General features: G+C 39.8%; 2 protein-coding genes across 5 annotated transcripts; one reads left to right on the top strand and one right to left on the bottom strand.

Annotated features, from left to right (window-relative positions):
- Nucleotides 1-1,649: 1,649 nt before the first annotated feature.
- On the bottom strand, nt 1,650-7,955 carry abhd4 (abhydrolase domain containing 4). 4 transcript variants are annotated; one of them, XM_014473311.2, is made up of 9 exons: nt 7,306-7,955; nt 6,016-6,036; nt 4,810-4,895; nt 4,608-4,712; nt 4,186-4,474; nt 2,684-2,871; nt 2,480-2,591; nt 2,185-2,371; nt 1,650-1,938 (listed from the first exon to the last, which is right to left on the bottom strand). In XM_014473311.2, exons 1-9 carry the CDS (start codon nt 7,353-7,355, stop codon nt 1,849-1,851), a joined length of 1,128 nt encoding a protein of 375 aa, XP_014328797.1. In that variant the 5' UTR covers nt 7,356-7,955; the 3' UTR covers nt 1,650-1,848. The 4 variants fall into 4 exon arrangements, with proteins under 4 accessions (XP_014328797.1, XP_023191775.1, XP_023191774.1 ...); XM_023336007.1 differs by lacking the exon at nt 6,016-6,036 and adding an exon at nt 5,432-5,515 and having other exon boundaries at nt 7,306-7,939; XM_023336006.1 differs by lacking the exon at nt 7,306-7,955 and adding an exon at nt 5,432-5,515.
- A 683-nt stretch (nt 7,956-8,638) lies between these two features.
- Nucleotides 8,639-11,814, top strand: dad1 (defender against cell death 1). The gene is made up of 3 exons (XM_005811042.3): nt 8,639-8,963; nt 11,200-11,369; nt 11,615-11,814. Exons 1-2 carry the CDS (start codon nt 8,753-8,755, stop codon nt 11,328-11,330), a joined length of 342 nt encoding a protein of 113 aa, XP_005811099.1. The 5' UTR covers nt 8,639-8,752; the 3' UTR covers nt 11,331-11,369; nt 11,615-11,814.
- Nucleotides 11,815-14,035: the final 2,221 nt, after the last annotated feature.

Genomic DNA, 14,035 nt, shown 5'->3' with positions numbered 1-14,035 from the left:
TGTGGACACAAAATGAATCCGCAATGAGACCTGGAGCAAACCGTCGTGGGTTTGGGTGAGAGGGGGGAGGGCATTATTGTCTGTGACAGCTTGTGGCAAATAAGGAGAAGCTGTGTGAAATCATCTTTTAAAGCTTGTTGACCGCTAATGTCTTCCTATTAGTCTTTAGCTAATGGGAAGACAGAACCGGGACATTGCTCATCCAAGTGCAGTCATGTCAAAAGAAGTTTTGTTTTTTTTTTTCCCGGAAATTATTTGGGACTTATGGATATTCAGAATTACCTTTAACAATACTAAACAATTCAAGCATAACAACAAAAACTGAAAAACAGACTCTTTATTTTATTTTTTACAAAATATATAAAAAAAAATCGACGTCTGTGTGTATTTTGGTTTTACGAAACAAAACGAGGCCAATTTTCGTGTGCAGCTACATCACAGAACGATTTAGACATCGATATTCGAACAGTTCTTTATGATGAACCTTGATTCAGTTAGAGTGAAAAGTAGAACCTAATGGAGGAATGGGGAAAATGCACACAAATATGTCAAAGATCTTACTTTGACAGACTAAACCTTTTAGAAATAGATTGCGAATGGAAGAAATTTCACTTAAAGTTTGTTGGCTCTTTGATTGTTGCATCGAAGATTCTATAAAACAAAGTTTTACTTTTATTAATGTTCAACAATGGCTTTAGTGTGTTATGAATCTGAACAGAATTTAATAATAAAACACTACATTTTCATGCTTTTTTAAAAAAAAATTGTTTTTCACCTCACGGATAGAGTCTACAAACTTTGTGTCTAATATGAGGTCATCAGATTTTACCTCTTGCCTACAATTCTCAATTGAATTTAAGTCTAGGCTTTGACTGAGCCCTTCTCACACATGGACATGCGTTGATCTAAACCGTTGCATTATAGCTTTTTTTTTTTTTTTTTTTTGGACAAGTTCTTGCCACTCTTCCATAAAAGTGAGATTCACTGTAGAACTTTATTGCTCAAATATTCACCGGTCACCATGTGATTAAAGTTTAGGCCCAAAACAGAATAAATATGTAAATATTGCAAATGTGGGGAGAAATTTCCTGTATGATTTCACTCATATTGAGCCGGAATGTTACGTAAACATTGAGTGCTGACCTCTAGTGGAAAGGTAATGTAGTACACCACTGATTGCTGGTTTGGGAAACTTGTATATACAGTACAGACCAAAAGTTTGGACACACTTTCTCATTGAATTCAATGACAAGGTGTGTCCAAACTTTTGGTCTGAACTGAGTACACACCAAAGGTTTGGACACACAGTTGTGTCCAAACTTTTGGTCTGTACTGTTTATATATATATAAGTTTTTAGTTTATAAATTACAGCTGTGCGATTATGTAAAAAGAAAATAAGACACACCGAAGGCAAAGTAAGAACACCTTGTCAGGCACATAATAAATTATGAATCAGCTGCCATCTGGCAGCTCAGAAAACAATAAAACACGAGCATTCTAAGAGGCGCCTCTGGATGTACTGCGTTAACCAAATATTCAACTCAATAAACATCTTTAGACGTTTGGTTAATGTTCTGTTTGAAGACAGTAACGAGTAAATCACGTAATACATACTAATGTGATCGTACTAAATAAACCAGCCATGAAGTATGAGCAAAAGAACTATTTATGGGAATAAATAAAAACGAAAGAAAGACAGCAGAATTACATTCAGATTCATTCAAATGCCTCAAAACAGAACAACTCAAGAGTGCTTCGCATGCACAGGCTCCGGGGCCGAGTCCGCCTCGGCGACTTGTGCAGATGCAACGCAGAACCTCCGGTCTTTTGCAGACACACACATGCCATCAGTCTACAGATTTACAAATGTTTTCTACCACTTTGTTGAAGTCGTCTGGCTGATCAGCGTAGACGTGGTGTGAGGCGTCGTCTACCAGCTGCAGAGGGGAATGGTTTGAGGGAAGCGACACAAAATACACAGCTAGTTACCGACCCGGATTTATGAGATAGACCAAGCTATTCCTTTACTTTTCACAATTTTGCACTACGGTACTCGCTCTTGCTTTGTCAAATAAAACCAAAGAAAAACATTGATTTTTGCTGTTGAAACATGCAAAAGCCCAAGGGGTATGAATAATTTTAGAAGTTCCATTAAGTATCGAGGCTCTCTTGCGTCCACTTACCAGCACTTTGGTGTGGGCTTTTCCCCTGATCTCGGCTGCTCTGTCCCCAGATGAGCTGTCCACCCAGGATCTAGCTCCATACAGCATGGTGACGGGCATGGAGGGCGGCAGAAGATGTACTCGCTGCAGCATTGGTCTCTTAGCCCAGCCTAGCGTTTCTGACATAGCCCGGAAACCTACCTCCCCACTGGGAGAAGCAGAGGAAACAAAAAAGGAACAACATTGTAATGCGTTACATTTTTATTTATGAAAATTGGTGACGGAAATGGGACTTCGGGACTTTACTCGGCCCTACCTCGGAGTCTGTGCGTTACAGTGGTAAATGTACTGCGTCATTGTGTCGTCATCAAAGAGATCCTCGAACTTCCTTTTGAAATCGGGGCGGAACCTGTTCACCAAGCCTGGGCCTGAACGAATGAAGCGCAGATAGTGAGATGACGGTGGTGGAACATTTGATGTAACACGTAGCAGAAGCAGATTTACATTTCCACATGCGTACCCCATGGGCCTGCAGCTCTAATAACAGCCAGCGGGTTGAAGAGAGAAAGAATCGAGACGATGGCTCTTGCCCATCTGGGAATGGTGGGCCTCTTCACCGCCTCAGCGCCCTGATCCTCGCTCTGCTGGGTCTCTGGTTTGGTTCGCTCAGGGAAACCCCAGGGGTCCACCAAGATAAGGTGCGACACTCTGGAAACATATTCAAATAAAGACGCTATGCGGCTTATATGTACATCAGGTTGTAAGCAGAGAAAGGCAGTAATGTATCACATTGAATGGCCACTAGATGGTGCAATTTTACCTAAGTAATTTTGCTTAACAGATCCTAGAATTTTTTGCACAATGATGTTACCACAATGGACTCGCTCTCTTGCTTGATTGACAGCAAAAGACCTGCAGACAGACTCTGTGGATGGGGCCACTGAGTTTTTCAGATTCCCCAGTGAGGGTTGTGCTAAATGGCGTCATCACTACTGACCCAACAGCAGAAGAAAAGTCAGCTCCAGTTTGCTCAAAGCTACATCAGTAGAACAAAGTGGCCTTATCTTTAGGCTTATGTTCTTTGGGAAAACTGAAACTTTTCAAATCAAGCACGCAGTACGTTGTGGATTCATTCACATATCAGGAAATCCTTGGAGGAAAATGTCGGGTCATCTGTGAAGAAGCTGAATCTCGGGTATCGTTAGACCTTCAAGCAGGGCAATCCTCTCAAGGAGCCACTAAGGCTTGATTTCAGCAGAAGTCTACTGAGATACCAGAAAGAACAGCTTAGTTACCTGACTTGAACTCTTTAAAAATGTATCTGGTGGGATTTGAAAATGGCGATTGCAGAACTCAACACCAAGAATGTCAATGAACTGGGAGGCCGGAGCAGTCTAACATTCCCCAGAAACTGCTATCTGGCTATGAATCATGTTTGCAGCGTGTTGGGACAGTAAATGGTACTCCTGTTTATTGCAAACAGCCAATAAACTTAATTTGCAGAGGGGGTTAAATAATTATTTGCAACTACAGGCCAGATGATGCTTTGCAAGCAGGATGGTAATAGAGGTAAAGCATTTCCGATGAGAACTGTTGGAGAACTGAAGTAAAGGGTGTCATCTTGGGAGTCTCCATAGCAACTGATATGCTACGGGTAGACTCTATTCTCTCTCCTACTATCACAAAGGAAAACATGAAGAGTTTACTTGGACTTTAAATGAAACTGGTGCTTAAAATCAACACAGTAATGTTTCACCAGATATTCTTCCATGGCCAGCTCAGATAACTAATCAAAGATTGTTCTCTCTGTATGCTGTCTTGTGAAAGGTTATTGGACAGGCCTAAGGAAGGTCCAATCAATACAAAAGGTTTGTGCAAGGTATAGATGGTAAGGATACCACAAATTATGCCAAACACAGATTTGTTAAATAGTTTTACCAACCATAAATGTAGCTCAATCAAAGGTTGTTAATATTGGTCTCTAAACCAAATCTCAAGAAACAGAGAGCTGTGGATGATTACCTGGAAGGGTGCTGAATTGCGTATGAGGTAGCCAGGTAGCCCCCCAAACTGTGCCCCAGCAGGATCATGTTCTCCAGACCAACAGCCTGCCTCCACTGCTCAATGGAGTCCACAAACTGCTCCTCTGCCTTGGCAGCATCTGACGGGAAGCTAGGCCTCGAACTCCTGCCAAAGCCCAAAAGGTCAAAGGCGTAGACGGTCCGCGAGCGGCTCAGGGCGTCCAAGTTCCTGATCCACAGCCCTACCCCTCCTCCAAAACCATGAACCATCACCAGGGGAGTTTTAGGTGCTGGGCGGGGGGAAAAAACAACAGGAACAGGAAGACATGCATCTTCTGTGAGCCGTCTCTTATTGTAAACTCTTGTAGTTTATGTTTTCACGCCTATTTCCTTCTTGTGAAGACTACTTAAAAATCTCATTACCTTGTTCTGCAGATTTGGGAGTCCCCTTGTTGGTAAGAGACAGAGTCCATATGCGGTCCTGGTTGGCGAGGGTCACAAACCTGGCCCATAAATCATTCTTAATACCTGTAGAGAGGAGCAACGAAGCAGTGAGCTGCATTTTCTAATCAATACTCAGTGGTTACATAATCAGCCAGCATAGTATCTGTCAACACAGTCTTACAGGCAAGAATCTTAGACTCTGTAGTCTTCAACAGGGACATGGAGGTCGGACGCCAGGAGGGCCACCAGCTCCAGAGTGAACTTGACCTAATCAAAGTAGGTGGAAAGAGAAGCATGTAAAGAATGAGGAGATTGTAGATAGCACAGGAAGCGTTCAGCACATGCTGAATGCAAAATATCAATGCTTAAGGCACAAATCCGGGGTTAGTCAATGCTATCACTATTTGCATAGTATGCACACACACTTAGAAAGAGACAAGGGGGTGAGGGGAGTATTGCAGAGAATCACCTTTCAAAGCCACCATGCTTTAAAATCACGTTCAAGTCACACACCCACAGCAACGACAAAGTAATATTTAAACGGCTTTGCAAAAGTCTACTTGCCGCTTTACCTTTTCGCCTGTTCCTCATATTAAATACAGTTCTAATGGGTTATATTGAAATTTTATGACATACCAGCAAAAACTAACAGTTATGAGGTGGAAGACATACTGTAATTATTTGCAAAGTGTTTTACAAACAGCAATCTGAAAAGTGTGGTCATTACTCTGCTAGCCCCAAATAAAATCCAGTGAACAAACAGCATCATGAAGACCAAGGAAGATAAGAAAGTTTAGACTGACAGGTCATATATTGGCAGCGTCAATCAGAGAAGCAACCAGGAGACTCTGGAGGAGGTGCAGTGCTCCATGACTTTGTCACAAGACCTAAAAGGAGAACCATTAACAGTCCAACTTTACAAAGCTTGCCAATAATTACATTATAATACATTACTATATTACAGCGAATCTGAGTATCTTCAGTCAGAGGCTTCTTCAGATTCGCTGTAATACAGACTGCTACAAGAGATCTTTCCCTCCAACAGCCATCACCGTCTTCAATAACTCTTTGGAGAATCTGAATTAACGAGCCACAACATTTAACTTCCCTTCCCTGGGATTAATAAAGTATTTTTTGAATTTGAAGAAGACCACCGTTGTTAAAAGAAAGCCGTAAGAAGCTGGTCAGAATGATCTTCTTCTCCTTCCACTATATGGCTATGTACTATTTTGGGTTAATCTTTCTCAGAAAGGGGAAAAAAACACAACTGTGAACAATGTTTGAATGGATTTGAATGCTTTGCCAAGGGCAACATGCATGTTCCCATAGTCTGTTACTTCTTATTAGTATTTTATAACAAGGCAGTTCACTATAGGGTTCATCTCACCTGTTTGTTTTAGTCTCCAATCTGAAACAAAAAGAGTAATGAAACTGAACTGAGGCGATTCATTCATCTCCTTGATGAACCAAACTGATGAAATAAAGGAGTCAGCCATGACCTTTTACCATATCTACGCCACCTTTATCTCTGCTTCAGTTTCCTAACTTCTGTTGTAAAGATAGAAAATTGGGCAAAGGGGAAAGCCAGCAAATAGAGAATGCCTGGTGATGCCATCAGATAGTAGAGGGAGAAATCCGAGGCAAAGGTAAAGAGCTGCCACCTGTACCACCAATAAACAGTGCAGTTCTCTGAGTCACTGCAGATTAGTGTCAACGACCTCTGATCCCGTTTATACATCAAAAATCATGCTCGCGTTCTCACTAAAACCAGGAAGATAGAGCACATAACACCAGTTTTAAAGTCCCTCCACTGGCTCCCTGTAGCTCAAAGAATAGACTTTAAAATACTGTTGTTAGTTTATAAATCACTGAACAGCTTAGCACCACAATACATTAAAGATCTGCTGTTGTTGTATCAACCCTCCAGACCTCTCAGGTCTTCTGGTTCTGCTCTGCATACCCAGAACCGGAACCAAACGAGGAGAAGCAGCTTTCAGCATCTATGCACCACAAATTTGGAACAAACTTCCAGAAAACTGCAAAACAGCTGAAACACTGACTTCTTTTAAAACTCGACTAAAAACCCACCTGTTTAGAATTGTATTTGAAATGTAATCAATTACAAATTTATTGATGGAACTTGACTCAATGTCATGTTTTGATTGTTGATTCTATCTTGTATTGTGTTTCTGTGTTTGTAATGATGTAAAGCACTTTAAATGCCTCGCTGCTGAAATGTGCTATACAAATAAAATTTGATTGATTGATCAAAAGCTACAGGCGTGCTTGTCAAACACGTTTGCTCTGTTAACTACTATTAATAGTAATTAATACTATTACTGATTACCACCCACACAGGGGCTCCAGATTTATAATTTCTTTTATACAACATCAGATCCCTGATGCAGGGAAAATTGCTGATGTTGTATGACATCAGCAATATTTCAGATGACGTAATGTCACATATACAGTAAGCTACATGAAACCCAGGAACGTGTTCGATGTTTTAAATCCAAACTTGGAAACAGTTTCTGCCGCCGCGACACATCACTCTTTTTACTCCTTGGTGACATCGACAGTTGTTTCGATGCACCAATTTTCTTTTCCAGAAGTTTACCTAATGTAAGGAATGACGTTAGGCGGAATGGTGCTGTTAAAGGTAAGCGAAGTTACTCACTCTGTCTCACAGTCGGTCTGGATGGGAGCTGCACCTGGACCAGGATCCATTGGCTGTTACATTCAGATCAAACTAAGTCAAAGACGAATTATCTTCTATGCGTCTTCTATGAAATGACATTAGGATTCTGCCGTCTTGTTTGCCTATGTATATATGTTTTGTAACCAGCGCATTCCTACGTCATCTGACCGGGCGCAAAGATCGTCTCTTGCGTCCGCAAGCACTTCGAGACATTGGATTGTGTCTCGTATTTACTTGCGTCAAAAGCGTAAATGGCGTTGCGATTAAACACGAACGTGATTAAACACGCGGTGTTTTTGTTGATCGATAATCCGTTCGGTTACACACACACACACACACACGAAATGGGGGAAATGAAAACAATATAAAAACAACAACTATATAACATATTTTAGATCACGTTTTGCTGTTGTTTGTGTCCAAAAAAAGTAAACTAGAGGAAACATTTGTATTTAAAAGAGTGTATCTAATCTATCTATCAGCTCATTTAAAGCGCGAGCACACTCGAAATAAATCAACTGAATTGTATATTGAAATGATATTGGAGTACAACATCATTGTGTTGTTTCTACCTCTTTGCTCTACGTAGCTAGGCGACGTAGAAGACGTAGACCCTGGGATCGCTACGTCATCGCGTCTAAAATATCGTGAGTGGCAAGTTGGAAACTTCGCTAGCTTTCAAATTAATTAACTAATTTCTATAAATAGAAATGTGTGATCATAAGCCATGTGTTAATTGATATAACAATTGATATTGTATAAATACTGATGTTATTTACCGCTACTGATTACGAAGATCTAAACAAAACACATCCATAACGAGACACAATGTGGTTCAAATTTATTTAAACGTACCTTAGGTTTGCTGTTCTGTTTTTCTAAAAAAAAAAAAAAAAACCTTTTGGAACCCGTGTTGGATCTGTATTAACATAGTAATACCAAAAAAATATAGCAGATATATAACAGCAGCAAATGAAAGACAAATGGAAGCAAGCACATTCATGCAAAAGAAATAAATATAAAAACAAAGAAAAAAACACGACAAGACAGGAAGGACAAATTTACATCTAAAGAAAAAAAAAATACTGTTATTAAATATAGTATCGCAAAAGATATTTCAAGTATTGGAGTATTGGAGATAAAATTACACGTTAATTACACGCATCATAAAGTTTTGTTGTACTCTATATTACTTATAAATCGTTGCAATATTTTTGCAGTTGCCACTCACAATATGGCGATTACGTTGACGTACTAGTCACAGCCTAAAACGCTCCTTGCTCGCTGTTACGAGTTATTCGGAATATATTTTGTGTAACACCGGGGCCGCTTCCGGTTGGTGAGGACACGTCACTGATTGAAGAGAAGAAGAGGAGCTGTGCTAACCTCCGTCTAGATTTTTGAAAAAAAAAAGAAAAGAAAAATCATGTCGAACTCAGTCGTGTCCGTTATTTCCCGGTTTCTGGAGGAGTACACCACCACGACGCCCAACAAGCTGAAAGTGGTGGACGCTTATCTGCTGTACATCCTGCTAACCGGAGCGATGCAGTTCCTCTACTGTCTCCTGGTTGGAACCTTTCCTTTCAACAGCTTTCTGTCGGGTTTCATCGCCTGCGTGGGCTCTTTTATTCTTGCAGGTAGTGGTTTCTGCAATATTTTTGGTGAACCTTTCGGGTCACGGAAAGCTATACAACACTTCCGCTTATAATTTTCAGGTAGTTTCGTGGCCTCTGTGCATGCTAACTGGCTAACATAGCTAAACCAAACGGCCATCTGTTTTTTGTGTTCAAATTAAGCTATTTTAGTTTTTTTTGAAAGAGAATACAGAACGATTACGCGTACAAATAACCACATTTTATTGTTTTTTTAAAATCTTGCTATACTTGTATAGCAAGGTGTTTCCTGTATATTAAATTAGTAAATCAAAATAATCAACGTAGTACTTTACACCTACAATGTTAGTTTGTTAGACAAACTTCTGAACACCCTGTAAAATGATCAGGAATACAATGGTAAATAGCCTGTACTTGTACAGTTCTTTATTTAGGCCAGAGGCCTCTGAGGCGTTTTATACTACCACACTAAAATACTACATTTATTCACCCATTTATACACACCACTGATGGCGGTAAGCTAAGCTGTAGCCACAACTCCAGTTTAGCTTACCCCCAAAAGACTAACAGAAGGAAGGAAGCCACACAACCAACAGGAATAGGTGGTAGAAATGTCTTGTCCAAAGACACGACTGAGATGGACGACAAACCACCAGTTGCAGGACGAACTCCTGAGCCGTCGTCACCCCTAATTGAAATAAAATAATGAAAATATCCTTTATTGTCCCAACAGTAGATAAATTGACATCATGTTAAATGCACATCCATGTCGAAAAGCAAGAACATAAAAGTGGGTTCTCAAACATGTTAACATTTCAGGCCTCGTGTTCAAAGGAAGTTCATTCCACAGACTATATATGTAGGTGCAGATCTCAGTGATCTACTGGGAGTGAGTGCAGAGTTTAAAAAAAAAAAATCATGGCTACAGTGATGTTTCGAGCCATTTGGAGATTTCAAATAAACAATAAAATTTAAAATAAATTCAGAAACACAATCCCACTAGGTGTAAAGAAACCACTATATATGTGACGTACGGGGTCTCACTGCAGTGTGCCGATTTTAAAAAGTCATGCTGCAGCAATTTGGACCATCTTCAATGTACCAATCTGTGACACCCCAATGCCAACATACAACCAAAAATGATGAAATGGTGGCAAGGACAACCTTTTTAAGACGACTGAGTAAAATAAATCCTTTCAGTCCTACAACATTTTTCTGTTGGTTAAAGTTTAAACCACTGGTCAGAATCATTTGTTTTCTGGTCTACGGTCAGAACAGAACCGTAGACATCTTAACATCTTCTAAAAACCTAAAAAGGCTTGAAAGGGAGCGCTGACACCACATTTTAGTTGTAGGTAAGCTTTTGTTTTTCTTTTTTTAGTCCCATAGCAGTAAATTGCCACACTCCTTAAATGTTTAATGTAACTATAATTTAGCCAAAGCAGAAAAAGCAGGACCAATAATGAGGGACACCAAATGAAAGGGTAACTGTTGGAGATCGTCACTCGCCTTAACTGTAAAAGTTAAACTGTAAAAAAGATTTGGGTCATGGGAGTTTTGATCTTGCAATCCTAACTTTGCCTTTCAAGCCAGAAATGGAAACTAGAGGGTTATTCCTCAACTTTTTTTTTTATCATTTAAAGTAAATTGTAAAGAAATATACCCAATACTTTTTTGCACAGTACTAAAAAATGTTTTATATTATTTCAGCCTCAGCCTGGCCAGGTTCATGTACTCTTGCTGCCCAACGGGCTGACCGAGCAGGTTGCTGCTGAAGCGACCCGTGACACAGTTCAGCTATCCTTCCCCTGAGTGTTTGTGTTCTGGCCTGCAGAATAGGTACCTAAATAGTTGAGCAAAACTGGCAGCGAGAATCATTCCTCTGCTCGCTGGGAAGGGAATTCCACTGAGAAGCGTAGAACCTGCACTGAATCTGCAGCTGGTGGTGAAGAGCTTTGTGTGTCACGAAGCCAAGCTCAGTCGAGATGGAGAGCAGAAGCGCGACCAGTGCTGCAAGCTGCAGTTAAAGATGGAGTGGACTGTGTCTTTAAGAGCAAATGCCATCTGGAAGTAGTTGTTGATTTCCCAATCACTTTTTATTCCGATGGACACGGTTGCTTACTTTTTCAAGTTGTGCAATGGTTCAAAAACTGATCTACGATCAGCTGTTGAATGGCGAAACCAATATAAGGGTAAACTGGAGAAATGATCTCAAAATTAAATATAATTTTCATTTCGATTTCTCTCCCCCCCCACCCAGTGTGTCTTCGCATCCAGATCAACCCTCAGAACAAAGGGGATTTCCTGTCCATTTCTCCGGAGAGAGCCTTCGCCGACTTCCTGTTCGCTCACACCGTCCTGCATCTCGTTGTGATGAACTTCATCGGCTGAAACCAACGCAGATCTGATGCGCGTTACCCCTTCTTGAAGGTGTTAATTTTAGACATTTAATAAAAAAATAAAAATATTAAGTAACTGTTTTCAGAATCTCCTTAGATATTTTAATTTGGCATGATGAAATGCCTCCAACCATCATTGGCGATTTATTTCTCCACTATATATATATATATATTTTTTTTTTTTCTTAACTTGCCAACAGCAAAGACCACATTTCTTATCTCCAATAAAAAATAAACTTGAGCTCCAATTTGTCTTTTCTCCCTTCCTCCCCACAGATCTCTAAAGAAGTCATCAAATCTCTGAAAGACGACATCAGTTTTTCAGCAGCTGATCTGGACGACAACATCCCGGCATCAGCACAGTTGCATGCTACGTCTGATGCAGTACAATTTTCCTAAAGCAATGACTTTGTTATGTTGACATTTGTAAAGCATTCCCTTTTTGCACTGACATAAATAAAGCAAGTGTAACGGTGGCCTTGTCTCTTTGAGTCGACGGTAGAAGTTGCACAAGTGGAAATGAATTTTTCAGTCCAGATATGAGAATTTAGGGCTGAGAGAAGAAACTCTCAGTCCTTGGTGTTTAACGTAGCTGAGTAAATGTTGCATAAATAATAATGATAAAAGATGTCTATGTAGGTAGATGTCTCCAAAGTTTAATTGTATTTATTCTGTTTTTAAAAAATCAACTCACCACAGGTTCTCTAAAGTAATCAAATCTGAGGTGGCTGTGGAGGGAGGTCGATTAAACGCTTGTGAGCTGATTTGGCCATTTGTTCTGAATGCCGATGATCTGTAAAAGCTCAACTTAGCTTTCTTATAAAGACTACAGAATTCAAATTTTTTTTTTTGTTGAAAACTTCAATATTAGTCTCATTTAACCAAATGAACTGGTACATTCAGTGGTCGCTCTTATTTTAGTTAAACTTTTTTTTACTTCTTCTGCCATCTTGCCTGATATGCTCCCCCCTCCAAACAAACCTTAAAAAAAAATAAAATAAAAAAATCCAATCTTGGTTATAGCGTGAATTTATACAGGTACATCTCAAAAAGTTAGAATATTTTTAAAGATTTCAGTATTTTTATCTGTAAGCCGTAATCATCAAAATAACAAAAAATAAGGCTTGAAATATTAGACTGTAATAAATGTGTTTCATTTTGTTAAAGTAAACAAGTTAATCATTCTGTAAAAAAATTTTTGACTATCATAATTTCTTTCAAATGTACCTGTATTTATTCTATCACAACTATCATAAAGTTGTAAGAAAACATATTTTCTTACAGTTTCTAAAACCAGCAAATTCAAATAATCCCCAGGTTTTACTGCCAACCCTCATGGATTTCCCACTAAATCTGCAGAAAGTGGATCTTAGTTGGTTTGCTTGGCTTTCAAACCTGTCTGAAAACACAGTCTCTCACGTATAACTGATAGTGCTGGAAATCCTTAAGGTCGAGACTCGTCTATTTTTTGACGTCTACCTGAATTTTCTACGGAAATGTTCAGTAAAAAGTTGTCATTTGCAGCACAGAAAGCGCTACATTGCTCCATAGGCTTGCATGTTACTTTGTTGAACTTTGTGATAGGGAGTAAACCTTGTTCACTTAGGGACAAATCGTTTTTGGTGATGTGTTGTGATTTGGTAAAAAAAATTTAAACTGAAGCGTTTGGCCATGATGACAATTATTACATTTGGATAGGAAATGGAAGAGCTGGCAGCAGCACTTTGTCTGGGTGTGTTTGCTGCCAGGACCCCATGGGAATTGGTGCGCTTTGTAAAATATGAACATGACGAGCGTCAGCCTTGAAGTCAAAAAAAGTTGGACACAAATGGGCTTTCCAAACGGACAATTAGCCTTAGCATGCTGTCAAATTAGCTGCAAAGTTGCGTTACGGACAACAAAATGAATGTTTTGATGTGGCCTTCATTGAGATCTAATCTCAGTTTGATAGAAAACCCGTGTCCAGGTCTTAAAAGGCGTGTGTGTGTGTGGGAGGGTGTGTGTGTGTGAGGAGGCGGACAACAAACCTGACCCAGTTACTCCAGTTCTGTCAGACGGAATGGGCCAGAATTGCAGCAAACTATTGAAGGAAGCTTCAGGAAGGTCACTAAGAAAAGGTAAGCAAACTGAATTTTGATCAAGTGAATTAGAATTTCACAATTTCACCAAAGAATTCGTTAATGCTAGCTGATCCATAACAGGATAAGTTTATTTTGATGTAATGTCAGACAGTGAGGAAAATGTAATTTTTTAGTTTTAGGCATATCTAGTAAACATCTTGAATAACCCTCTTACTGAACTGCATATATCTTTTTGTCAAGTGGTCATACAACTTATGGAGATATTAAGTCAACGTTTTGAATATCCCACTGTGAACTCCCACCCCCACTAGGATGATGGACATTGAAGTCAAGTAGCTGGAATGACGTTCCGGCACGATGAGCATGCCGTTTCAAAATAAAACATTTAGGGAATTCCGGCTTTCCGTGAATCCTGCTTTTGATGGACGACCAAAAGCGCCTCTCGTCACGCAGTTACTTCTGTGACTTTTAACATGTTGCTCTCTTTCCCCAATGATTTCTCTCCTACATTCATTCCACTGCCATCTGAACACTTCCCCTTTTGTCCGTTTGGCACCTATGTGGTTAACATCTGGAACATCTGGATCCAGCTTTTGGTCACATGACCAAAGCGGGT

This window comes from Xiphophorus maculatus, chromosome 6, assembly GCF_002775205.1.
Source record: "Xiphophorus maculatus strain JP 163 A chromosome 6, X_maculatus-5.0-male, whole genome shotgun sequence".
Classification (NCBI taxonomy): domain Eukaryota; kingdom Metazoa; phylum Chordata; class Actinopteri; order Cyprinodontiformes; family Poeciliidae; genus Xiphophorus; species Xiphophorus maculatus.
This window is presented reverse-complemented; position numbering and strand designations above follow the sequence as displayed.

Bases quoted from the DNA above. Each gene is read 5' to 3' on its own strand.
- abhd4 (XM_014473311.2), bottom strand. From the start codon at position 7,355: ATGGATCCTGGTCCAGGTGCAGCTCCCATCCAGACCGACTGTGAGACA. The intron at 4,475-4,607 runs GTAATGAGATTT...CCCCCCGCCCAG, and splicing joins TCCCAAATCTGCAGAACAAG to CACCTAAAACTCCCCTGGTG. The intron at 2,592-2,683 runs GTACGCATGTGG...TCATTCGTTCAG, and splicing joins TAGAGCTGCAGGCCCATGGG to GCCCAGGCTTGGTGAACAGG.
- dad1 (XM_005811042.3), top strand. From the start codon at position 8,753: ATGTCGAACTCAGTCGTGTCCGTTATTTCCCGGTTTCTGGAGGAGTAC. The intron at 8,964-11,199 runs GTAGTGGTTTCT...CCCCCCACCCAG, and splicing joins GGGCTCTTTTATTCTTGCAG to TGTGTCTTCGCATCCAGATC.